The sequence below is a fragment of the Balearica regulorum genome, chromosome 1 (assembly GCF_011004875.1).
Source record: "Balearica regulorum gibbericeps isolate bBalReg1 chromosome 1, bBalReg1.pri, whole genome shotgun sequence".
Lineage (NCBI taxonomy): Eukaryota > Metazoa > Chordata > Aves > Gruiformes > Gruidae > Balearica > Balearica regulorum.
In genome coordinates, this window is record NC_046184.1 from 143,898,490 (window position 1) to 143,924,529 (window position 26,040).

General features: G+C 41.9%; 1 protein-coding gene across 5 annotated transcripts in view; it reads right to left on the reverse strand.

The window, feature by feature from the left end:
• Window positions 1–26,040, reverse strand: part of LOC104643131 (cohesin subunit SA-2) — a 68,923-nt gene that overhangs the window by 34,299 nt on the left and 8,584 nt on the right. For all 5 annotated transcript variants that reach the window (XM_075737012.1, XM_075736987.1, XM_075737022.1 and 2 more), the window contains 7 exons: window positions 15,905–15,976; window positions 12,302–12,506; window positions 11,067–11,218; window positions 9,695–9,768; window positions 9,126–9,249; window positions 3,340–3,438; window positions 1,226–1,305 (listed from right to left, as the gene is read on the reverse strand). In XM_075737012.1, the coding sequence (XP_075593127.1) occupies window positions 1,226–1,305; window positions 3,340–3,438; window positions 9,126–9,249; window positions 9,695–9,768; window positions 11,067–11,218; window positions 12,302–12,506; window positions 15,905–15,976 (806 nt within the window). The remainder of the gene's footprint in view (window positions 1–1,225; window positions 1,306–3,339; window positions 3,439–9,125; window positions 9,250–9,694; window positions 9,769–11,066; window positions 11,219–12,301; window positions 12,507–15,904; window positions 15,977–26,040) is intronic.

A 26,040-nucleotide genomic window follows, 5' to 3' on the forward strand; every position in this document is an offset into this window, starting at 1 on the left:
CGTTGTAAACACAGAAACAATATAACCCTAGCTACTACTAGTGAGGCCCAAACAATGGTACTGCCTTCAAAAAAGCATACGATGTTCACAGCATTGTATGCTGTTCTGATGTGTGTGTTGAAGTAGGCCTAGAGAAATGCCACTCAAATCAATAGAGTGTGAAGTGAGATAAGAGACCATACAGTAGCACTTCAATATACAAACGTTCTTGAAATTTAATGTAAATATCTACAACACCATATTATTTGGTCCGTTAAGGTCTACATCCTCATCTAGCAATGATCAATACTTCTGGCTTAAACAGAAAAGCAAATCCCACAAGGCTGTTGGACAATGCTGTACATGGAAGTAAGCACCTGCATCAGCAGAACTCAACTTATATTCTGAGACAGAAGAGACACTTAATGAGTCCTAACATCTCAGCTGTATGAACAATGAAAGGCAGTGAGGTTTTTTATTCTCATTTTGCATTGCAAAATATGTGAAGAATAAATTCTTGGTCCCTCTTTTTCAAATAAAGCCATTTCTAAAATAAACATGCTGCTCAAGGATGTATCAGAATAGGATTCATATACTTCTGTAACATTAGTCTAGTTTTGCCCCACACTTCCAGCTTGCCATTATCCTACCAAATCTGGCAGGTAATTTCCCAAGAAAACAACTCTTCTGTTAGTTTTCCACTTCAGCAAAACCAAGACATCATACACTTGCTCATTTCCTGCCAGTCAGTCTGCTGTGGGCTCAATAGCTCCCAGGTTCTCTGCCATGGAGCCAAGAATCTGAAAGTCCAAATTCTAGCAACAGCCTCAAAGCTCAGGGCTTCCTGCACCAGGTGGGGAGACCGGGAAGATGGCAGAGTTCCCTGAGCTCCTGGTCAAGGCCTGGCAACCCTGGGACACAAGATGGGGTGGGGACTTCCCCCGAGACAGGCAGATACTCTATTTGAGGAAAGCCAAAACGAAAGCGTGGAATTTGCTTTCAGAGGGAAGTACAAAGATATAAAAATGTAGTTTTCATACTGAAACTCAGCACCAGGGTTTTCTTAACATTGGTATTTCCCACAGAAAGAAAATGCCATGTCTTGAGCAGCTTTAACTGTAACTCATATCCTGCCAGGAGCAACTGTTTCCCAGCATGTAACTGATTACAAGAAGATTCATCAGGACTGTATCTGGATCTTGTTGCCATTAAAACAATACAGTAAATTAAAAAAGAAATTATTTACTGTGACATAAGCATCAAGAGTTTCATGGCTTGAACTGCTACTTCATGGTCCTTGTCCAGAGGCATGGACACAATTCGATCCTAATGGATGTAAAATGACAATAAAAAGATGTAACATGGTTTGTTCTCAATAAACAGATATTTTTGCTACAGCTAGATCATCTACACTAGTAGAGCAGAGATTTATTTTTATTTCAGCAGCTATTTCCTTAGAGACACAAGGCAACTTGATTACTACCAAGTAGTCCCCCAGCCCCTGAAAATTAACAGCATGTTAATTTTTTAACTGAATTAATCATGCAGTAATATGATATTTTTATAGATGTAAAGTATGCGTTCACAAGAAATCAGCTACAGTCTACAAATTAAAAGTGACTGACAACTTGTTTCTAAGATGTTACTACTAGCACTTCAGTATGTTAAATGAAGGTAGGCCTCACATTACAAGAATTATATAATCAGTTTTCCCCATCAACAATAAAGTGCGTGTACCTACACATTACAGAAGCCAGTGCCTCACTGGAAAGACAATTAGGACTTGAGTCATAGAAGTACTTCGTGGAATAGCAGCAACATTCCTGACCTCCAGAATTCTAACTCGGTACACATGCAAACACCTCAGAAAAGAGTAGAAATTTTCCTGTCCTACATACCCAAGAACTCAAACCCCTCAGCGCAGCTGAGGTATATACTTTAAGGTATATTAAACCTTTGGACTTGCTTGTTTTGGGACCAACAGCTTTCTCACTTAACGTATCATTCCTAAATCTCTAGATGCATTTTACTTTGCACCTTCCTTTTTCTCACAATCCAGGTGAGAAAGTGTGGAAGTCCGTGAATCGTGAGTTCAACACTCAAGGGTAACAGTGGGAGCTTGTGGGAGATGGATTGATGGTTATATAATTACATTTCCCATCACTGAGAAACCATGATTTAAACTTTGGAAGATTCCAGATCAGTCTGTATTTTGTGTGAAGCTGTTTGTTTACACGGGAAGGAGGTGTTGTGTTTGGATTGGGGTTTTTTGATTAGTAGGATGGAGTTTGCAATAATCCATTTATATAAGCACCCTCCACACAAGGGGAAATCGCAGGACAGACCGATGGGAGCTATTTCATCAGTCTGTGAATACCAGTCCTGCAGTTGCTTACACAGCTTACAGCAACCTTCCTTTAACTAGAAAGATAAAGGACTACCACAAAACTGTTTAAAAACAGGGGTTAATCTTAGATAGCCAAGTTTCAATCTGAATAATTTATTCTTAAGATACCAATATTAATCTATTTTTTGTTCTTTGAGAACGTACTATAGGTATTTTTTACTATTAGCAACTGTTTTGACATACAGGTAAGCCCTGCACCTGCCACAAAAAGAACATGAATTACCACCATAGGCAGGCATTGATTATGTACTGATTTAGAGGAACTGAGATATCAATCACAGCACTTTGAGTTTTCTCATTCAAATACCGAAAAGGCCCAGGCCTGTAGGGGTAAGAGTAGCTGATGAAATCATTACCAAGGGCAGGATTAAAAAAGTAAAGGGCTTACTTCTTAAATGAGTCAGGATGTTGGAATATGATAAAGGCAGAGTACAGGGTCAGTGCAGTCACAGAACAAGCTCTCAAAATTATAGCGTATCATCTGTAATGTTCAGAAAGGAGATAAGGGATCCTTCTTCAAGATTTATACCGATATGGTGGATCAACAGAGAGCCATTCCCACATCAGCGTGATACATGGTCAGCTAATGCAATATCTACAAGGTTAACCCATTATCAGGAGCAGCAAAAAAAGGGATCTTTAGAGTATGAAATTCTCTGTCATGTGCCAAAATCCAGCATAAAAATCTGGGCTGTTCTGAATGAATGGTGGAGATAATTGACATGTGCATGTTAACACCATTTTGTGCATGAACTAAAGTGAAACAGAAAATTCCATGGAAACACAGGGGAGCATGTCTGCGAAACTCCTTCATCCGCTCAAACAGGCTGTTTCTGCAGTAGTCTAAGCTCCCATCAGCCAAGAGAGTGGGGAGATCAGCTCTGATCAAAATATCAGACCCTGTGTAGATACCCAACCCAGACTGAAAAAATAGTAAACAGTAATCTATTTACCTTGAATCTGCTAGTAAAGAGATCCATCCTGGAAACAAGTTCTTTTCTGCTATAAATTCCTTGTAGTCCCAGAAGACACTTCAGCCGCACTTCAGCTTGCTATAAGACAAAGAAATCAGCTAAGAGTAAAAACATGTATCTTTGACGTTATTCACTACTGGCATTTATATTATGTAAGTAAGAGTTCTTTGTGGGTGCCTGCAGCAGCCTACCCAAATACTGCCTCATCTTCTTTATTAGTAATATCAGTACCATTTCATCTGTGTGCACACATGTCTGTCTCTCTCTCTCTCACACACACACACACAGAGAAAGCCTGCAGTGAGTCAAATTTAAAGGTGACATCAAAGTTTGTGTTAGGTTCCCTAAGAGACAAAGAAACTCTCACAGACTTTACAGCTAATGAAAGCAACAGAATGCAAAAGATGCAGGAATTGTGCTATACACACAATTAAAGATATACAAAGACAAGAGTATGGATGACCTGCTTAATACAATCAGCATGCTTCCTTTCAACATTTGACTCAGTCATTAAACACTGATGAGGACTCCAAGAAATTCTGGTCCAGCAAAAATTCCCAGAGGAAGAAGTACACCTCAGAAATGCACTAGCTTATCATTGCAGGCTCTCACAGATACAGAGTCAAGTGTTACTCCTTCTCCCTATTTCTGTTTTACACTAGAACACTGTATTTTAAGCATTCTAGGAAGAGAAAGGTTGCTTTAAATTTGGCAAAATATTTTTATCCGTGCAAGGTGTTATTTCATACTATTCATACTGCTGCTTCACAGATGTCTCAGAAAGGACTTTTCCTTATCCAGCTTTTAAATTCTTATGCATATTGCTAAATCTTTCAAATAACAAAGCTTTAAATGGCATTAGGAAAGCCATTTTGAGGATCTAACATAGAAAGATCACTGCATTCTGTAAACTTATAATGCTAAGGATATCAGCAGATATACTTAAATGAACTACAGGCTTTCAATCAGTCTCTTCATATTTCTTCCTTAATTCCTCTTGCTAACAATAGCAGTAAGAATAATCAAGGAAACCCAAGAAAGGAGACCACCTACACATAAGCTATCCATTACTACAAGTTCCTGTTCACCTGCTTAGATGGAAAGCAAAGGATGATACACAGAAGCAGGTTTTGACCCACAGTTTTGCATAAGGCAGCTTTTTGTTAGAAATGTAAAACGAAAGATCAACAGGTGACAATGAGTAGTGCTCTCTAATCCGTCTGTGACACCCCAGCAGTACATATTCTATATTGTATTTTAAAATTAAAGGCCTTGTCTGAGAAAGACACTGTTTCCCCCACTTGCTGCTTCCTAGAGCTCAAGGGCTCTACAGCTCAGAACTCACTCACAAACAGTCCCAACTCGGTACCTATCACTGCACACTGGCACAAACTCAGCTCAGCCAGGGTACTGCAATCCTGGCTTCAGCTGCCCTCAGTATTTTATCATGAGGCTTTGCTTGTGAATAGGGACTGCATTTGTTCTTGAGAAAAAGGGGGAAAAAAAAAAGGAAAAAAGTTTGTGATATTTTGTTGGATGGTCATATAGACCTTGGTGCACAGCTAGTAATGTCATTTACACTTGTCAGTCAGGTGGTATCAAAGTGTAGGTCTGCAGATATAAAGTTTAAAACATTAAACTAAGCCACTTGCCTTCTAAGGTATCCTCTTCCCACCCGAAAGCTCTCGGTCATAACTCTGTATGTATATATTTCTTTTAAGTTTTTTTCTCAATTAACTCTAAGAACTAAGAACAAATAACTACTACTACTACTAGGATGAGTTCTGCTGTCTTCCTATGTTTTCAGCTGCTTTTTCTCCTTCTCAGCCACCTCTCCTTTCCTAGATTTGTCACTCCTCATAGTTTCAGAAGTATGTAAAATAGCTTCTTGATCATTCAAAAATCACCTCACTACCTTCAGGTCCGTTCAACAGTAACATAGGCAAGTACAAATACCCAGCCATCTACTCCCCTCACCAAAACTATGATTCTAATCTTGATGAAATACATGCCTGTTTGGCCTTTCAAAGCTGTGACAGAGTAAAAGGGAATTATGTAAGCACAGTTTCAGGATACTCTGAACGCATGCTGTCCCTCAGCTGTATCATAGTATATTTCTACCCTGACCTGCAAACAGACTGGCAGACAACATCAGTAAGACAGTGGGCACCTCTAGTGACCCGAAGAGCTCTGCATGGGCTCCAGCACTGCTTAGACACATTCAGTTACAAGATTTCAGCCTCCCTACTATCACAGAGATGGGGCCATTCAATAAGCCTTGCAAATACAGGCTGGGATCTGGATGATTTGATGGGGTAGGGTTGGGTCATTTTTTCCTCAACATTCTCCAAATAACAAATTGGAAAAACAGGTCTACTTCTGAATTACTCCTAAATAGTGACAATCCAACTTATCTGTCCTACTGAGATAAAACATAATTAAAAAAAAACCCACCCCCACAAAAAGCATCAGTACATACACACAGAGATGACCTTTGGAGCAGAAAACCACTATTTTTACATGAACATTTGAAGAAAGTAGTATTGGTCAATAGCCAGCTGTCTGCCCAGGTGGCCAAGGCAGCCAACAGCATCCTGGCTTGTATCAGAAATAGCGTGGCCAGCAGGATTAGGGAAGTAATTGTCACCCTGTACTTGGCTCTGGTGAGGCTGCACCTCAAGTGCTGTGTTCAGTTTTGGGCCCCTCACTACAAGAAAGACATTGAGGTGCTGGAGCATGTCCAGAGAAGGGCAACGAAGCTGGTGAAGGGTCTAGAGCACAAGTCCTGTGCTCTATGAGGACCAGCTGAGGCAACTGGGGTTGTTTAGTCTGGAGAAAAGGAGGCTGAGGGGAGACCTTATCACTCTCTACAACCACCTGACAGGAGGTTGTAGCCAGGTGGGTGTTGGTCTCTTCTCCCAAGTAACAAGTGATGGGACAAGAGAAAACAGCCTCAAGTTGCACCAGAGAAGGTTTAGATTGGATATTAGGAAAAATTTCTTCACCAAATGGTTGTCAAGCATTGGAACAGGCTGCCCAGGGAAGTGGTTGAGTCATCATCCCTGGAGGTATTTAAAAGATGTGTAAATGTGGTGCTTAGGGACATGGTTTAGCAGTGGACTTGGCAGTACTATGTTACTAGCTGGACTTGATGATCTTAAGGGTCTTTTCCAACCAAAATGATTCTATGAGTCTACGATCCATGATTTCAGAAATTGCCGTAACAATAGCATCAATTTCTATAGCCATTTTGAATAGGAGGCAAAACTAAAAACCCTTTCAATTTCCTGAAATTTGCCAGGAGGATCACGTGGTTAGGACACAGATGTTCGTTTCAACAGCAAGTTCCTGTTTCCACAGAATTTCTTTGGGTATTTTTCATAGTCTAATGAGAAAACCTCAACCACTTGCCCTGAAGTTCCAGACAAAGCTAGTCTAACATGGTGGGAGGTCCCAAGTGTGCATCCACATTTTAACTGTCTTTCCTTTCCTGACTGCTGGTTCCGCCTTCCATTTTCCCCATCCTTCTTCTTATTCATCTCAATTTTTGTGGTCTTGAACACTGAAGCTTTTACACAGCACTTCCCTTCAACTCTTGCCGCTCAGAGCAGCACTCATTTCATTGGATCTGGATGCTGGTTTAGTAGCTATATATGTACCCTTGGAAGAACACTAGTGTCTTTGAGCATGAGTTAGGTGCCTGGGTTTCACAAATGCACTGGGCTTATATGTAAGATTGTTCAACTGTGCACAGCTGTCAGACTTCGTATTAACTGTTGCTCAAAAATAATGAGATAAATTATTTCTAGCAGATGAATGTGAACTACTTAAAAATGTATCTTCATAGCACTGTTCCACAACTCTTACTGGGCCAAAGATTGATCCTCCAATGCAATTTTGAGTGTATTACCACTGAATTTGAAGCATCTTCTTGCACTAGGAAATAGCATTTCACATAAAACTATAAAGTCTCATATCAGGTTATAATGGCAAAATGGTATCTCATGGGGAAGAAAGAATTATTATATTCAGATAAAAAACTCTGAAGACAAAATGTTAATTTCAGTCTTCCTTCCCCCTCCCCTCTCCGCTTTAGAGACTCCCAGATGACTGAACTTAATCTCTATTTACAGCACTGTAGATGATCCTGGCCAGGTTTTCCCCCACCGTTAGAATACTTTTGTCGTTGTTCCACTCTGGGACCTAAATTATTTGGCAAACTTCTCTACATCATATTCTAAAAGAAAATTGGCTCTGGGAGATATCAGTTTCTTGCCACCCACCCCCAACAAGATGGAATGGAAATGCTTATTAAGGAGGAGTAGTGGGAAATAACATTCAGATGTATATAAAAGCACTGCTGCCCCTGTTGCTGCCAAAAATGCCCTGCTCTCATTTTGGAATCGGGCAACTTAACAGTGGCTGCAAATTACAAAGCACAGCCGGGACTGCAACTACCAGTAGTGGCACACTACCAGGTCTCGGCCAAATGTGGAATATGGAAGACTTCTCACTTTATCTCACTCTGCTTGCATCTGCATTGCTTTCAGATAATAAGCTTCAGAAAAACAGCTGTTTCCAGTTCCCAGCAAATGACACTGGATGAGCTATGTGCATTAATCAGAGACACCAGCTGTTAATTTTCACTGTACAACACTGGGAGTGAAGACACATCATCTTCAAAAGTGACTTTTTGGGTTTTTTTTGAGAATTCTCCCCATTGAACATATACTAAAATGATATTCTGATCAAATAAAATTTATGCAGGAAAAGAGGACAGTTCTTGATAGATCCGTTGTTCTAAAAATCTAAATACTACCTTTACAGTAATCATAGAATCGTTTAGGTTGGAAAAGACCTTTAAGATCATGTAGTCCAACTGTTAACCTAGCACAATGCAGGGAAGTAAGAGGCTTTGTGCTCCCCCTCCTGGCTTTGTGGGAAACTACAATTTTATTCACAGAACACAAACATTACTTAAAGTCAACACAAAACTGAGGACGTTTCAGAATTTATACAAAAGCTATATACACTTTAAAAGGTGCCCTGCAGAAGTACAGTGTGCCAATTTCGGTAATTAGCCATTCAAAACAAACATTTAAAATCGCACAGGCATTTTAGAAGCATGAGAAAAAGCATATTTTTGAGTTACTGTTTTCTTTTGATTTTTTGTTTTGTTTTGTTTTGGTGGTTTGGGGGTTTTTTTTTGGTTTTCAAATGTGCTTCTACTCAAAAATAAAAAAAAAAAACTTACCATAAGGAAAATGAGAAAATCCTTTGGGAAATGGCTGGACTTCCTGTAAATATTTTCTATATCCATTTAATTCCAAATGAGAAATACAATACTGAAGACTATTTTACTGTTGGCAATATTTATTTGTTCATTTTTATAAAATAAAGCAAAATTCTAAATGCAGCCATCAAATGTAAAAGGATAATTTTAGTCAACATTTAACACTGCATGTGCTCAAAGGATATAGTCCATTTTACAATTCAGTAATAGCTCCTGATGCAGTAACATATAAAAATAACGGCACACACAGTGGGGGGGCACTGCTACAGAACTGGAAAAATGTTCTCTGCTCTTTAGTGCTACAATGGCTTTAAAAATAAAACATGAAAGGGGGAAGAAATTAAATTATTGTTTCTACCACCACAGTCTTAAATGTCTACTCTCAAAAATGTAAACATTAGGATTCTTTAAAGAAAATTAAAAAAAAAAAAATGCCATCTACTGTCCCCAGTAAGAAAAATTAAAACTTTACCTTATCATACAGCATCCAGCCAATGTACTTTAAGTAGCTATCATTTAAAAAAGCATCTGGGTATGTTTTCATCCAGCTGCCAATTTCTTCCATGCAAGTTGCTCGGATCTCGGGGATCACATCACTGAAATTATAAAATTGTAATATTAATACATTAAAAATACCTAATATGTACTAATTATATTATTTGCGATATTTTTATTTTTTGGAATTGCAGAAGCATGTGCAATCCAATATTACAAGTATCTTCACATTAATGTTCTAAGTTAGTCTTCAATCAACAATTAGACCACTTTTAGCTACAAATGTTTCATGCAATAATTATTTTGTAATTCCGGATATGTTCTTGGTCACAAATGCACTGCTCTAGAGCCAGCAAGAAAAATTAAAGACACATACTTGAGAGGTCCTTTCATAAGCCCAAAGTCTTTAAAATAATTTAACTGCTACACTTTCCTTGACACCATCAGTGTCTCTAGGATGTTTAAGTTGATTCTGGTATCTGGACAATCTAAGCAAGAGTTTCTTGGGAACACAGATACACATCACAGCTTTATTTTTATTCTTACCGATAACGGTTTAGAAACGTCCCTTTGAAAATAGCACTCATCATGTTCTGTATCTCTAGAAGCTTATGCTCATACTGAAATACAAAGAGAACTGAATGTTAATATTGGTCCCCCAATTTATTACACATGAAAAATTTGCATCAGTTCACTTACAATACTACTGTGGTACAATCGTCAGCGTTTACACGTGGTACCACCACAAAATGAGTGATCTATATCTACACTAGCAATTGGCCTTTTTGTAGCTACATCCTGATGAAAGATTTATCAGATACCAACTACTAGCCTGGAAAACAAGGTACAGCAGATAATATGTTTGATATAGTGAGTCTTACTCTATCAATACACAGAAAGATACAGCACAACCATTAAGCAATCTTCACATATAGGTCCAAATTCTCTTTTTATGCACTTAAACAGAGATGGAAGAAAGGCAGACAAGGGAATTTTCAAAATGCACTTCTTCCACAATGAGCATGTATTTTAACCAAGCCCTGAAAATCTATTTTTGAACATATGGAAATCTAAGCCACTTAATAAAAACAATCTCTCATCAACAGCATCAGGAAGGGTGACAAGTTTGTCTCCTCCCTCCCCCCCCCACATTTCCTCTGTTTTCCCCATAAGATCAGACTTATGATGATACTAAAAACCCCTGTCTCACCCAAACACTTCATCCCACAAAAATGGGTTTTCTATAACAGAGAAGTCCATGGGCATACAAAGCTCAGAACAGAGGTAGCTGATTCTAAGGTCAGGAGAGGAGGAACTATGCTTGATGTTCATACATCAAGTCACCTCTGCCCTCAAGCCAGAATCATGTCTTACAGTTATAGGCCTGTCTCTGGGAGTTGATAAGGAGCTGTCTGGCCGAGCAGGGAAGAAATGACAGAAACTGAGCAGCAAGACACAGGTCATACTTGAAGTTATGACCATTTTTACAGTGCCTTACTTACACAGAGACTTACACAGACAGCTATCCTGTGTCCTTTTTCATTCACTGAAATTCAGTTCAAGAACTAACATTTTGGCTTGCAATTTGTATAAACATATGCAAAACTGCGCTCCCACAACACAGAGCTACTAATGCAATTACATGTGTGGGTAAATCCATATTTGTGTACAGATCAAGGGCTAATGATGCCAATCTATAGAAGCAATTAATTGGACAGACATCGCAAGTTAACAGTACATAGGTCAGTTATTACCTTAATCATTTTTGTACCTCTTAATCTAGCCAGTCACCACTGCTCTGCACCACACGTTGGATAAACATATAAACCTCAAAGAACTGCAATAACCCAAAAGCAAGCTGTCAGCAATCCTTCTTTTCATGGGAGATGTGTGAAGATGTAAAAGACACCTGCCTAACCTCTTTCCTTTTTCTCTCTAGTTGGTCAAGCCTGTAATTGGTCCTCTTGCCACTTATCCTCTTCTTCTCCACCTCGTATAATCTTTGAACGTTGTGCTTGTTGACATCAAGGTTCAGATGTACGCTTATAACTGCTGTGAGAAGTTTCATTGCTAAAAAGGAAACAAATCCAACATATTTAGCTTAGCTCAAAGATATTAGCGTAAATACATTCACCACTTTTTACCACAAAAAGGATATGATTAGCCAAATCCAGTTTATTATTCAAAGTACCAACATTACTAGATTACAGCAATTTGTTTTAAAGTACAGTGTTTATTTTAAAAGGTAAACAATGATCAAAAAAGGAAAATTTAGTGATAGTACTGGTCATTTACAAGTTTTGTCCAGAGTTCTAGTCAGAGAAATAATTTACTGGATAACTCTCTCCTTAGTTTATGTATTTTTGATTTTTCTGCAAAAGAACCTAGAGTTGTGGAACAGGTGATTTTCAGTAACCAACCAACCAAAAAAAAAAAAAAAAAAAACCCAATAGTGAAGCTCGCCCATAAAAAACTGGGAATCTTAATATTTTACTTGAATTGACAAAAATTCATGTTTTTCTAAGGATCACTAGATGTTGTTTTGCATAGATTCCAAGTGGGTTTTTTGAGTTTTCAAAGCCAATGGTGTACTTTAGAACAAATTATACTTTAAGTGTTCTTTGCATGGCAGAGAGGGTATTTACTGGCTTTAGGGAAAAAAAAAGTACATTCATGTTGCATGAAAAAAAAAGTGTTACAAGCAATGTTCTTTTTTGCACAGATACCACAAGAATAACAGCTCTCCAAAGGAAGCTTTCATAGGTGAAGCATTTAATGCAAGTTCATCACATTAATTAGTGGAGGGAAGAAAATAACAAAATAGAAAACTGACTGTGAAAAATCAGTTACTGCAAAAATCAAAAAAAAGAATAATCAGAACACAGCATAATTCTAAAATTAGTAATGTCAGACATTAAAGACATTTTCTTTAGAAAGAAAAATTGGTCTAGATCTATCATACATAAAGCATCCATTCAGATATAAATAATTTGTTCCTGTGTGTACTACAGTAACATAGATTAGGAGGAAGGCACTGTCAGCGCATAAGAGAACAACTGCTCCAGTAAAGAGAGCTTTTCAGTTTTGAGCAGGTTTTTTTGTAGACAAGTCAACAAAACTAATGATCTATGGCAACTCTGTGAGTTATTTTACCTGCCAAAGTGCTTGTGTGTCTAAATGCTCTGACCATGGAGTCTGCTAAGCCTGTAAGCAGCGAGATGATAGTGTCCATCAAGTAGCTATCATACAGGATGCTGCACTGGCACTGTTGGACAAGCACTGCAATAAATTCACAGAAATTGGCCTTGAACTTCTTCCAATAGGGTCCTGTTCTGATCAACGGGTAGTCTTCATTGTCCTGCACAAGAAAGAAGAGTCAAGAGAAAACACACTGATTAGTTTTGTTCGTGCACACCATTTACATCTCTCTCTCCCACTGAACATCAAAGAGGGTTTTGCTGACAGTCAGCTTCACCTCACCTCCCCAATAACTTTGTTCATGGTTATTACACCAAAGTAGGGACATGCAACTAGGTTACAAGCAAGCACAGATACAAACTAGCCTCGTTAGAGCTACACTGTCATGACAGCTCACATCTGAGAGCAAGGTATGTGAGGTAGCTGTGAACAGAGAGGTGGGAGAGGGCATGTGAAGTCATGGCATCATAAATAACTCTCACTGCCATAAACCATGAGCACTCCTAGCCTCTTCTACTTCCTTACAAGTAGTAGTGCTTCCCCACTTCCCCGTCCTTCCTTTTTTCTCCAAGTGCATGTTCAAATCCAGGAGGAAACTGAAGTGACTGAAAAAGAGCAGCTACTTTGCCAAATTGTTTTTCAGTGGCATCAGTTCCCCAAGATTGTTTAGCATGTAATTACACAAATGTGTCTTAAACAAGAGATCTGATCTTGGGGAAGTGAAAATAAACATCTGCAGTATGGGGCAGGATGGGACTGTTTTCCTCACAGCAGCACTGCCAGCTTAAGGAATTTATCAGGCTACAGCTTCACGAAAAATACTGAGTTACCTACACTACCAGCACCTAAGTCTCCAAAAACCTCCACAGAACAGTAAACAAGCAGTACCTTTGACATTATGCAAAAAGCAATAAAGCTTACAATAAAGCCACAACAGTGTTCAGAGTACAGTTGACACTGCCAGGAAGAAAGCAGACAGATGGTGGTTCAAATGACTCCTCACACAAAATGGGGCGCCTCAAGTGAAGAGCACACTAGGAAGACTTTGTACATGGCAACCTCAGGCAGTGTGAACATTTATTTCATTTGCATCTCACAGATCCCAGGAATGGCTCTGAATATTAATTTGCATCCTGATAGTTTCCAAGTATGAATGGAGCCAGGGAATTCCAAAGCTTCACTCACTATGGAAAACATAATCCTGAAGGCACGCCACTACTCAGCTGGTCCCTCAGTTGGTGAAACACCTTCTCAGATGTTTTCTGACCTGCAGCTTCACACCCAGAATAACCTCCTGTACTTAGAGCACTTTATGCTCTTCTCTTGTAGCTTTGTTTACAAAGCACAAGATCCACTGCTTTCTTGGAGGAAAAAGAAAAACAAAACCCCACACCACCAAAAAAACCAACACCACAAACACAGACCGATCTTAGGGATGCCTGCAACCTAAAGCACACTGGAAATTTGGAATTTGGGATGCATTCCTGATCAGGTTGCAAGAGTCAGTTCAGAGCCTAACAGTAGTAGCAAATATCAAGACAGAAAGGGAAGTCCCCAGCGGGCACCATTAAGTGCTCCTTGATTGTGACACAGACAGTAGAAAGACAACCTACAACTTCAGGAAATACCTACTTGATCACAGTAGCTTACTCCTCAATATGAAAAGCAGCACAAACACAGAAAGACATCTCACTTCTTAAAAGCATTTCTACTGTCCATGTATATCATACTGTGATACTCATTAACAGTAATATGCATACTGTAAATACATAGACAGCATAATGGGCACACCACTTAAATAAGGCACCTAACTTGGGATTCCCTTAGATTCCCTCCATACCCAGTAAAGAGGAGCAACTCTACTTGCAGAAACCAAGTCAGATTAGGCACTTAACTGGGTTCTTCCAGAGAACCATTCAAATCACTCAGTGGAGGCTCCTGCTTTGACTCATCCTGGAAACATTTCTTTCTTTCATACAGAGTCAATGGAAAGAGAGGAAAATCAAAGTGAAGTGCCAACAAGGAGTTAAGATGAATTCCCCACAATGCTGCAAGTGTGTTTTGGGTTTGCATGGCAAGGTTTTGGTAGCTGGGGGGCTACAGGGGTTGCTTCTGCGAGAAGTTGCTAGAAGCTTCCCCTGTGTCTGACAGAGCCAATACCAGCCAGCTCTAAGACAGACCCACCACTGGCCAAGGCCAAGCCCATCAGCAACAGTGGTAGCACCTCTGGGATAACATAGTTAAGGAGGAAAAAAAAAAAAAAAAAGGAGTGGCAGCTTTTGCAGCCAGAGAGAGGAGCGAGAAGATGTGAGAAACTTTGCAGACACCCAGGGCAGTGAAGAAGAAGAGGCAGGAGGTGCTCCAGGCGCCGGAGTAGAGATTCCCCTGCAGCCCATGGAGAAGACCATGGTGAGGCAGGCTGTCCCCCTGCAGCCCATGGAGGGAGGATGAGGGGGTGTAGCGATTCCACCTGCAGCCTGTGGAGGACCCCACGCCGGAGCAGGTGGAGACACCTGAAGGAGGCTGTGGCCCCATGGGAAGCCCACACTGGAGCAGGCTCCTGGCAGAACCTGTGGACCCGTGGAGAGAGGAGCCCAAGCCAGAGCAGGTTTGCTGGCAGGACTTGTGACCCCGTGGGAGACCCACACTGGAGCAGTCTGCTCCTGAAGGTCTGCACCCCATGGAAGGGACCCACACTGGAGCAGTTCATGAAGAACTCCAGCCCGTGTGAGGAACTCACATTGGAGAAGTTCATGGAGGACTGTCTCCCATGAGAGGTACCTGACGCTGGAGCAGGGGAAGAGTGCAAGTCGTTCTACCACTGAGGAGGAAGGAGTGGTAGAGACAACGTGTGATGAACTCACCACAACCCCCATTCCCCGTCCCCCTGTGCTGCTGGTGGGGGGGAGGAAGTAGAGAAATCGGGAGTGAAGTTGAGCTTGCGAAGAAAGGAGGGGGTGGGGGGAGGTATTTTAAGATTTGGTTTTATTTCTCATTGCTCTACTCTGTTTTGCTTGATAATAAATTCGATAAAATTTTTTCTAAGTTGAGTCTGGTTTGCCCATGACAGTAGTTGGTGAATGACCTTTCCCTGTCCTTATCTTAACCCACAAGCCTTTTGTTATATTTTTTCTCATCTGTCCAGCTGAGGAGGGGAGCGATAAAGCGGCTTGGAGGGGCACCTGGCCTCCACCCAGGGTTAACCCACCACAAAGTGCTGTATGGGAAGAAGCATTACAGAAAAGTTGTTTCTGTTCTCAAAATACTCTTACAATCAAACATTTATGTTTGCAAGAGAATATTTTGATGAAACAAGCTTTTGAACAAACCTGTCTGTCTAAACCTGTGTGCATACATGTGTGTGTAGAGCTTGCTGGAAGGGATGGGGAACGTTCTTGAACACCACTGCAACTTGACATACATCAGCCTGTTCAAAATGCTATATGAGCAATTCATTGCACCCAACTCAATGAGTCACCTTCACCTCCCTTTGAAGTCAATCACAAGAGACAGGCACTTTGAAAGCGTGAGTTGCAAAAAACTACAAAAGAACCTTACTGTGTCCACTGGCCAAGTAACCGTCAGGATCCAAGGATAGGCCACAAATTTCTTATACTGCAACCCGGTTTCCTATAACACATGAAACAAAATTTTAAAAGCTTTTTGATGAAATGCACAGTTGATTCATAAAGACAAAAACATCAAAACCATGCACCATATTTAAAAAGCTACTAAAACTTAAGGCAATTTGTATTACACATGGCTTATAAAATCCAACACATTAAACAAAATCTTGTCCCTTCTCATCTCGTTATTTTTATAACTAATGATAGAAGAAAAACACACTTTTATATAAAAAAAACAGAGTTTTCTTGCTAGAAGTAAGAGACAAGTTGGTTTTAAAATTTATAAGCAAACATATACAAGGTACAATCCTCATTATTAATTCTAAGATATGCTTCCCCAGCAAGTCTAAGTATATATCCCTTTCCAACATTTTCTGACTAGGTACTTGTAGTCGATTTGCCATGCTTCCCCATATTTATATTTCAACCATCGGCCTCCATACCACAGAGGCTTTACCCGCTTGGCTTGCTTGATTGCGGCACATGTTTCACATTGATGGATGACCTGTGAGATGGTGTCCATGCTCAAGTCCACCCCTCGATCACGGGCCCATCTATATGTCACATCTCTTCCTTGATGGCCTGAGGTGTCATGGGCCCACCGAGCTAGAAATAATTCACCCTTACCCTGCCAGTCCAAATCCACCTGAGCCACTTCAATCTTGGCAGCCTGATCCACCTGCTGGTTGTTCTGATGCTCCTCAGTGGCCCAACTCTTGGGTACGTGGGCATCTACATGACGTACCTTTACAACTAGCTTCTCTAGCCAGCCAGCAATATCTTGCCACAATGGGGCAGCCCAGATGGGTTTGCCTCTGCGCTGCCAGTTGCTCCGCTTCCACTGCTGTAACCACCCCCACAGGGCATTGGCCACCATCCATGAGTCAGTATAGAGGTACAGCATTGGCCACTTTTCTCTTTCAGCAATATCTAAGGCCAGCTGGATGGCTTTCACCTCTGCAAACTGGCTCGATTCACCTTCTCCTTCAGCAGCTTCTGCAACTCGCCGTGTAGGACTCCATACAGCGGCCTTCCACCTTTGATGCTTTCCCACAACATGACAGGACCCATCAGTGAAGAGGGCATATGGTTTCTCATCTTCTATTAGTTTATTATATGGTGGGGCTTCTTCAGCACGTGTCACCTCCTCCTCTGGCAACATTCCGAAATCTTTCCCTTCTGGCCAGTCTGTGATCAATTCCAGAATTCCTGGATGATGGGGGGTTCCTACTCGAGCCCGTTGTGTGATCAGTGCAACCCACTTACTCCACGTAGCATCGGTTGCGTGATGTGTAGAAGGAGCCCTCTTTTTGAACATCCAGCCCAGCACTGGCAGTCGGGGTGCCACGAGGAGCTGTGCTTCAGTGCCAATCACCTCTGAAGCAGCTCGAACCCCTTCATAGGCTGCCAATATCTCCTTTTCCGTTGGAGCGGGCCTCGGATCCTCTGTATCCCCGACTCCAAAACCCCAGGGGTCGACCTCGAGTCTCCCCTGGTGCTTTCTGCCAGAGACTCCAGGTAGGGCCATTCTCCCCAGCTGTGGTGTACGGCACATTTTTTACATCTGGTCCTGCCTGGACTGGCCCAAGAGCTACGGCAGGAACTATTTCTTGTTTAATTTGTTCGAAAGCTTGTCATTGCTCAGGGCCCCATTTGAAATCATTCTTCCGGATTACGTGGTAGAGAGGGCTTACTATCAGACTGTAATTCAGAATTTGCATTCGCCAGAAACCCACAACACCTAAGAAGGCCTGTGTCTCCTTTTTGTTGGTTGGTGGAGACATGGCTACTATTTTGTTGATAATATCCATAGGGATCTGACACTGCCCATCATGCCACCTTATGCCTAAAAATTGGATTTCCTGCGCAGGCCCCTTCACCTTACTTCATTTTATGGCAAAGCCAGCCTGCAGCAAGATTTGGATTATTCTCTTCCCTTTCTCAGAAACTTCCTCTGCTGAGTTGCCCCATACAATGATGTCATCAATGTATTGCAGGTGCTCTGGGGCTTCACCCTTTTCCAGTGCAGTCTGGATCAGTCCATGGCAAATGGTGGGGCTGCGTTTCCACCCCTGGGGCAGTCGATTCCAGGTGTACTGGACGCCCCTCCAAGTGAAGGCAAACTGCGGCCTGCACTCTGCTGCCAAAGGGATCGAGAAAAATGCATTAGCTATATCAATTGTGGCATACCATTTGGCTGCCTTTGACTCCAGTTCATATTGAAGTTCCAGCATGTCTGGCACAGCAGCACTCATCGGCGGTGTGACTTCATTCAGGCCACGATAGCGTACCGTCAGCCTCCACTCTCCATTGGACTTCCGCACTGGCCATATGGGACTGTTAAAGGGTGAGTGGGTTCTGCTGATCACTCCCTGACCCTCCAGCTGACGAATTAGCTTGTGGATGGGAACCAGGGAGTCTCTGTTGGTGTGATATTGCTGCCGGTGCACAGCTGTAGTAGCAATCGGCACCTGTTGCTCTTCAACCTTCAGCAACCCTACAACAGAAGGGTCCTCCGAGAGACCAGGCAAACTAGACAATGGTTCAATTTCCTCCGCTTCCAAGGCAGCTATTCCAAAAGCCCACCGGTAGCCTTTTGCGTCTTTGAAATACCCTTTCCGGAGGCAGTCTGTGCCCAGGATGCATGGAGCCTCTGGCCCAGTCACAATGGGGTGCTTTTGCCACTCATTCCCAGTTAGACTTACTTCAGCCTCCAACAGAGTCAACTGTTGGGATCCCCCCGTCACACCAGAAATAGAGATGGGTTCCACCCCTTCATAGTTCGATAGCATTAGGGTACACTGTGCACCGGTGTCCACTAGGGCCTTGTACTCCTGTGGGTCCGATGTGCCAGGCCATCGGATCCACACAGTCCGATACACCCGATTGTCCCGTTCCTCCACCTGGCTGGAGGCAGGGCCCCTCTAATCCTGCTCATCATATTTGCTACTCACCTCTTGCAAAAAGGACTTAGAAGTCCCTTCAAGAGGATCAGAAGTGCGGTCAGGCCTTTCACTTGGCCTGGGGGGCTGCCCAGTGGAAACTGGAGCAACATTCTTTCTGGAAGAGTCCCTTTGTACAGCTGTCTTGCCTTGTAGCTCATGTACGCCTGCCCACAGGGTTGAGGTGGGCTTCCCATCCCATTTCCTCACGTCTTCTCCATGGTCACGCAGATAAAACCACAGGATACCTCGTGGTGTGTACGCTCTGTATCCCCTCTCCAGAGCAGAAAAACGCTTACTCCTAACAGCTGAAGTACGGGTCTGTACAGGTGGTAAGTAAGCGGAACAACCTCACAGACACCTGGGCCAAAGAGCATGGTACGGAGTGGGTGTATCACATCCCCTACCATGCACCAGCCTCTGGGAAAATTGAAAGGTACAATGGACTGCTAAAAACTACCCTGAGAGCAATGGGTGGTGGGACCCTCAAACACTGGGACAGCAAGGGAGAGGGAAAACAATCAACAACAGTACTGATAACAGATATCCACAATGGGTGATAACAGAGAACAATTTACCGATCCCACAACCGACCGAACGCTCAAACCATCCCAGAGCCACACCGAACCCGCTCCTGCCCGACTAGCCCCCTTTTATGGTGAACATGACGTCACATGGTATGGAATAGCCCCCAGCCAGCTTAGGTCACCACTGCGTTCGCACGCTCTCCCCTGGAAGGTGGATGAAATCTTTCTGCGTATCTCGCAGCTCACTCAGGGACAGGGATCAAGTGATCACTTCTGGTTCTGGCTCTTCTTCTTGTTCTTGTGATGGTCCTGGTTCATCATCATCTTTCACTAAGCGAACTGATTTCCTTGTGTATTTCTTTTTGTGTATAGGGGCAACTGATACTGATATGGGTTGATCTTTTGGCTCGGCTACAGTGCCTGTTGCGGGGGGCTTGGGCAGCTGCAGTGCCTGTGGGTCCGCTCTCTACCTCGGGATGGTGCTGTCTACTATCCAGCAGTGTTTGATAGATTGTGGCCAGGGCCCAGCACAGCGCAGTAAGTTGTGTCTCCTTAGAATCCCCGCAGCATTTTTCTTTCAAATATTCTACCATTTTATCAGGGTCTTGAAGTTGTTCAGGAGTGAAGCTCCAAACCATTGGGAGTGAAAGGGTCTCTAGATACCCGCCCATACTCTCCCACATGCCATGCCAGCCCTGACCATTCAGCCTTGGGGAAGATCCCTGGGTGGTATTCTTAGAACAATTTTTGCTAACCCTGAACAGGAGTGGGAAAGCATGCAGGAGACCTAGCAATAGGAATATACTGGCCTGAACATTCCAAGGGTATTCAAAATTCTCAAAAATTGTTGTAACCAACCAAAAGGGAAAAGGGGAGGTGAAAGAGTGGGAGAAGGTATCCCCCCCTGTCTTCCCCATAGATTGGGTGCAATTATTAATCAATTCTGAAAGATGTTGAGTGAGGTATGGGCCTGATCAAAATGCTACATACACGTACCAGCTCAGACTCATGACTGTCGATGATATCTTATCATAAGTCATTATCACACAATACAACAACATGAGAACAGGAACCCCTCTCCCAGAGGTGATAAACAGCGCCACAGGGATTACATAGAGTAAACACGGGTTTACAAAACAGAGCCATGTGACCAAACAGAACATCGTTATGACCAGCAACTGTTTCAATAACATCATAAATGCTTGTAAAAACTTTGTTTTAACACACTTGGGTCAGACTTGTCGTTATCACAACCCCTCGAGCCCCACATTGGGTGTCAAAAGGACTGACGTGGTTTAGTCGTAGCCAGCAGCTGAGCACAACGGCAAAGCCTCAAGGGTTGGGATAAGGACAGTTTACTGGGACAGCAAGGGAGAGCGAAACAATCAACAACAGTACTGATAACAGATATCCACAATGGGTGATAACAGAGAACCGTTTACTGATCCCACAACCAACCGGATGCTCAAACCGTCCAGGAGCCACACTGAACCCACCCCTGCCCAACTAGCCCCCTTTTATGGTGAACATGACATCACATGGTATGGAATAGCCCCGGCCAGCTTGGGTCACCTGTCCTGGCTCCTTGTGAAGTTAACTCTATCCTTGCCAGAACCAGGACAGTACTGTAAAACATCTAAACTCCATAAAATCATTCTGAGCTTTTCAAGTTCTAGAGAAATATTCTCAGCACTAGCGTGACTTGATTTGGAGATGTTTCCTCAACTCTGCAATAGTCCAAGACAAAAGGCAGGAAATCTAGGGTTCTTTATTAGGCTCAGTGAAGCACAAGTATTCCTATCCCCATCTGGCTGTACAGTTATGCATCAAACTTAACTCTTCCGCTGCTAAACATTTCAGCAACAAAACAGGAGAGGGAAGGAAACCTACAAAAGAATGAAGAACTGCTGCAAGAAATAAAATGCCACATAGAGGAAGAAAAGCAGAAGAGAGAAACAGAATAGTTTAAGAAAAAGGGAAAACAAAAAGCAGTGGTCCTGAAGACAAGCCTGTCCCTCCAGTGAGGAATACTGTGGCCCACAAAGAGGACAGAAATGCCTCTGAATTGCTACATTAAAGCCATTTTCTGCTTCCAATGACAGTACAAGTTTTCACAAACTGAAAAGACTGAAGCTGGGAGGGACTGTTTGAGATCATCTAATCCAACCCCATCTGCTCAAGCAAGGTCAGCCAGAGCAGGCTGCCCCATGCCATATGGGACCGGCACCCCCTGCTCCTACCCCCAGTTATGTGGTTAGCATAACTAACGCCATTTTATGAGGCAACCAGCCATTCTCTATGACCCAGGAGGTCATGTTATTTGTTCCCTTTCCCTCATTATCAGGCCCCGAAGGTCCTGTGAACCAAGATGACAAACCAAACAGATTTCTTCTTCCCCTCCCTACCAGCCTCAAGGTTCCCAGGCACCAGGCCAATTACTCCCTTCCTTATCAGCCTTGAAGGTCCCAGGCACCTGGCCGGCCAGGTGGTGGTGATGGCCCTGTCATGGAACAGGGAAGCATAACAGCACACAAAGCACTGTCCATAAAATCAAGGGGTTACAAGGCCTAAGTGGGGAACTTGGACTGGAGCTGCTGCTGGACAGTGAGACCCATGACGTCCCAGTGGCAAGGACACCTCCACAGCCATCTGCTTCCTCCAAGGACCAAGCTGAGTAATTCATATTTTTTTATATGACTTTCAAGTCTAGATTATGATTGTTATATTGATATAGCTAACCACATAGTAAGATTTGACTGGATTTGCAGAGGGTCCAGTGATTAGAAATTTTAAGTTAAATTGTATGACATATTCTGTATTACTTAGGTGATTAGAAATCGTAAGTTCTATTATAAATTCTGTATTATGTTACTTACAGATTGTACTATATTGATTCTGCTTTTAGAAATCCTGTGCCATTCTAATCATAAATTCGGTGCTATACAAATCATAATATCCTGTTAAGAAAATAAAGCTTTAATTGTAACTACAACTAGTGCCGTCATCATTCCGACAAGGATCCCTAAAAGAATCTGTCCCCTCAGCGTCGGGTGACACTGTGTGCAGTCAGCTTTTTAGCATCTTCACAGATGGAGACTCCACAACCTCTCTGGGCATCCTGTTCCATTATTTGACCACTCTCACAGTAAAAGTGTTTTCTTGTGTTCAGGTGAAGTTTCATACATTTAAATTTTTGCCCATTGCCCATCTTGCCTTGCCCTTGTGCTCACTGTCTCACTGGGCACCACTGAGTAGAGTTTGGCTTCCTCTTCCTCATTCCGTCCCATCAGGTATTTTTACACATGAATAAGATCCCTCTTAGCCACCTTCTTTTCAGACTGAACAGGATCAGCTTTCTCAGCCTCTTCTCATTTGAAAGATCATTAATCATCTTTGTGGCCCTTTGCTGGACTCACTCCAGTAAATCTATCTTTCTCTTGTATTGGAAGGCCCAGAACTTGACTCAGCACTCCAGATGTGGTCTCACCAGTATGAGTAGAGAGGAAGGATCACCTCCCATGACCTGCCAGCAATGCTCCTCCTAATGCAGCTGAGGTGGCTGTTAGTCTTCTTTGCTGTAAGGTTGCATTGCTGGCTCATGTTCATCTTATCCACAAGGACACAGAGATCCTACTCTGTAGAGCTGCTTTCCAGCTAGTCAGCCCCCAGCGTGTAGTGGTGCATGGGGTTATTCCTCCCCAGGTTCATGCGGTTTCCTGTTGAAGAACTTCATGAGGTTCCCCTCTGTCCATCTCTCCCGTCTGTTGAGGTCCCTTTGAACAGCAGAGGGACCTAGTCAAGCAGCTGCTCCTCCCAGCTTTGTATCATCTGCAAACTTGCCAAAAGTACACTCTGCCCTATTGTCCAGAACATTATTAATGATGTCACACACTATTGGCCTAAATATCAAGCCCTGGGATACACCACTAGTGACTAGCCTGCAACTGGACTTTGTGCCACTGATCACTACCCTGTGGGCCTGGTTGTTCAGCTAGTTTTCAGTCAACCTCACTGTTAACTAACTCATACTTCATCAGCTTGTCTATAAGGAGACAGTGTTAAGTCTTACTGAAGTCAAGATAAACATCTGCTACTCCCTCGTCATCCACCAAGCCAGTCTCTTCATTACAGAAACCTATCAGGTTGGAATTTGCCCTTTATAAATCCATGCTGACTACTCCTGATTCTCTTCTTGTCCTTCATGTCTTTGCACATTATTTCCAGAATTAGTTGATTCATCACCTTCCCACGGACTGAGATGAAGATGACCAGCCAGAGTTCCTCAGACTCTCCTTCTTGCTCTTCTTGAAAACAGGAAGGACATTTGCTTTATTTGAGTCTTCAGGAATCTCTCCCAGTCACTACAACTTTTCAAAGATAATCAAAAGGGGCCTCACAATGACACCAGGCAGCTCCCTCAGCACTCCCGGGTACATTCTGTCAGACCACATGGTATGTTCAGTCCATTTAAGTGTTCCCTAACCTGATCCTCCTCCACAGAGAGCAAGTAGTCTTTGCTCCAGACCTTCCCTCTGGTCTCAGGGATCTCGTATTTCTGAAAGCCAGTCTTACCAGTAAAGACAGAGGCAAAGAAGCGTTGAATATCTTGGGCTCTTCTGTGTCCTTTGTCACCAGGGCCCCTGCCCCATTTAGCAGTGGGCCCATGTTTTCCTTGGTCTTCCTTTTGCTGTTGATATATTTGTAGAATCTTTTCTTGTTGTCCTTCATGTTTCTTGCCAGACTCAATTCCACTAGCATTTCCCACTAACACTAGTGAGAATTTTGGGAGGAGGCACTGGTACATGGATATAGTGTTGCAATTAATTAATCGAACAGTAAAGCAATGGTTAAATCACCAAAGTGAGCAAGAATAAAGAACTACAGAAAAACCTTTAATTTTCCAATGTTCCAAATGCTATGAACAAACAATATAAATCAAAAGGCAAGATGAGGTACTCAAGCAGATATCTGGTAATATTCTCCACTCTCGTTACTACTCACACTACTATTATCATTTGTTTTCAAAAAATATTTTTGAAATCACAGTAGTCCTATATGGCACTACTCAACTAAATCAGTAAGTTACATTTCCATCTTATTTACAAAAAAGACAAGAGACAACTAGGAGGAAAAAGAAACACAAATACAAAGAGGAAACAACTCACTTGAAAATAACAAACTACTTTGCTCTTACTCCTGCTTTAAAAGAAATTGGTTTAATCCTCAAGCATTTTTTCAACCACCTAACCACCATGGTAAACATAAAAATGGTTGCTTCAGACAATTTTTTTCTATATTAATGCTAGTTCAATACTAGTCATAACATATCAAGAGTAAATTAAACAAGCTGACAGCTACCGTCTTTAAAAATACTAAATTCTGTATAAGTAATTTTAGGAGGTTTTTTTAATCAGTTTATCTAAAAAACAGACAAAGAATTGCAGAATTCACTGGATTTAGAATTAACAAAAAAAAGAAAAAAAACAGAGACATGGAGTATCTAACAAAGGGATCATCACTTCCTTCCATTGGTAAAATGCTTCACTAGAGTAGCATGTCAGAATATTGCCCCAAAAACAAAGTTACTTTGTCTTTATAGCATGCAAAATACCACTTCTAAGGCAACTGCAGCACCTTCCTTTTTGCACACTAGGACAGGTGAAAAGGTTACAGAGCTGTAACACATCCAGTCTGATGATAACAATAATCACATCTTTGTACCTACCAGAGTGCTATTCAGGGCTAATTTAGTTGAGAAACAAGTGCCAGATTACTAATTCATATGGCCAGACACATATCGGATCGTTGCTGTCAAAAATTAGCCCAAGTGCTACTATGCTTCTAAAATGAAGAAAACCATGTTGGCAAATTCATCCTCTGTGGGAATTTCTACAGCAGCTGGTCTTTGAGAGATGCTCAATTAAAGCAAGGTTGATGGCTGCTGCTTGACAAATCAATTCAGAAGTGGCAAATACAGAAAAAAAACACAGAAGCAACTGAGAATGCTGCAGAAAATTTGATGTTGGCATAATTAGCCAAGAAGCACTCAAACAGTGAAAGAGTATTGTAAAGCTATGCATTTTTCTTAACAATCTGCAAGAAATGAGATATTCACTATTGTTTTGACAATGAAAAATCAGAAATGCATTTTTCTTGTTTCAGATGACAGAGTTATAAAAATTCATATTCTCAGTAAAACAGAAGGAAAAGATTAAAATAAAAATATCAGCAAAAAAAAAAATATCAGTAATCCACAACAGGATTTTTAAAAGGACCTATCAACCAAGTACCAAGGAACCATTTACCTGCTGCAATGTTGGGTTATATTTACCTCTATAAAGTTGCTATCAAAAGAACTCCTAAGACAAAGTCATATTCAGGAAGACTGCAGTTAGCTAGCCCTAATAAAACTCTAAAAATAAAAGTGACTTACAAAAAAAAAATAGTATCCTGCTGCTGCTAAAATAGGTTATTAAAACACCAAAGTTCTCCTGTGAAAAGGAGGATTATTTTCCTAAAGGAAAGAAGTGGGGGACAGCTCCTGATAAGCAACAGGAACTCTGTTCAGGTTGGCTAGTAAGGTAAAGCCTATTGTTTAT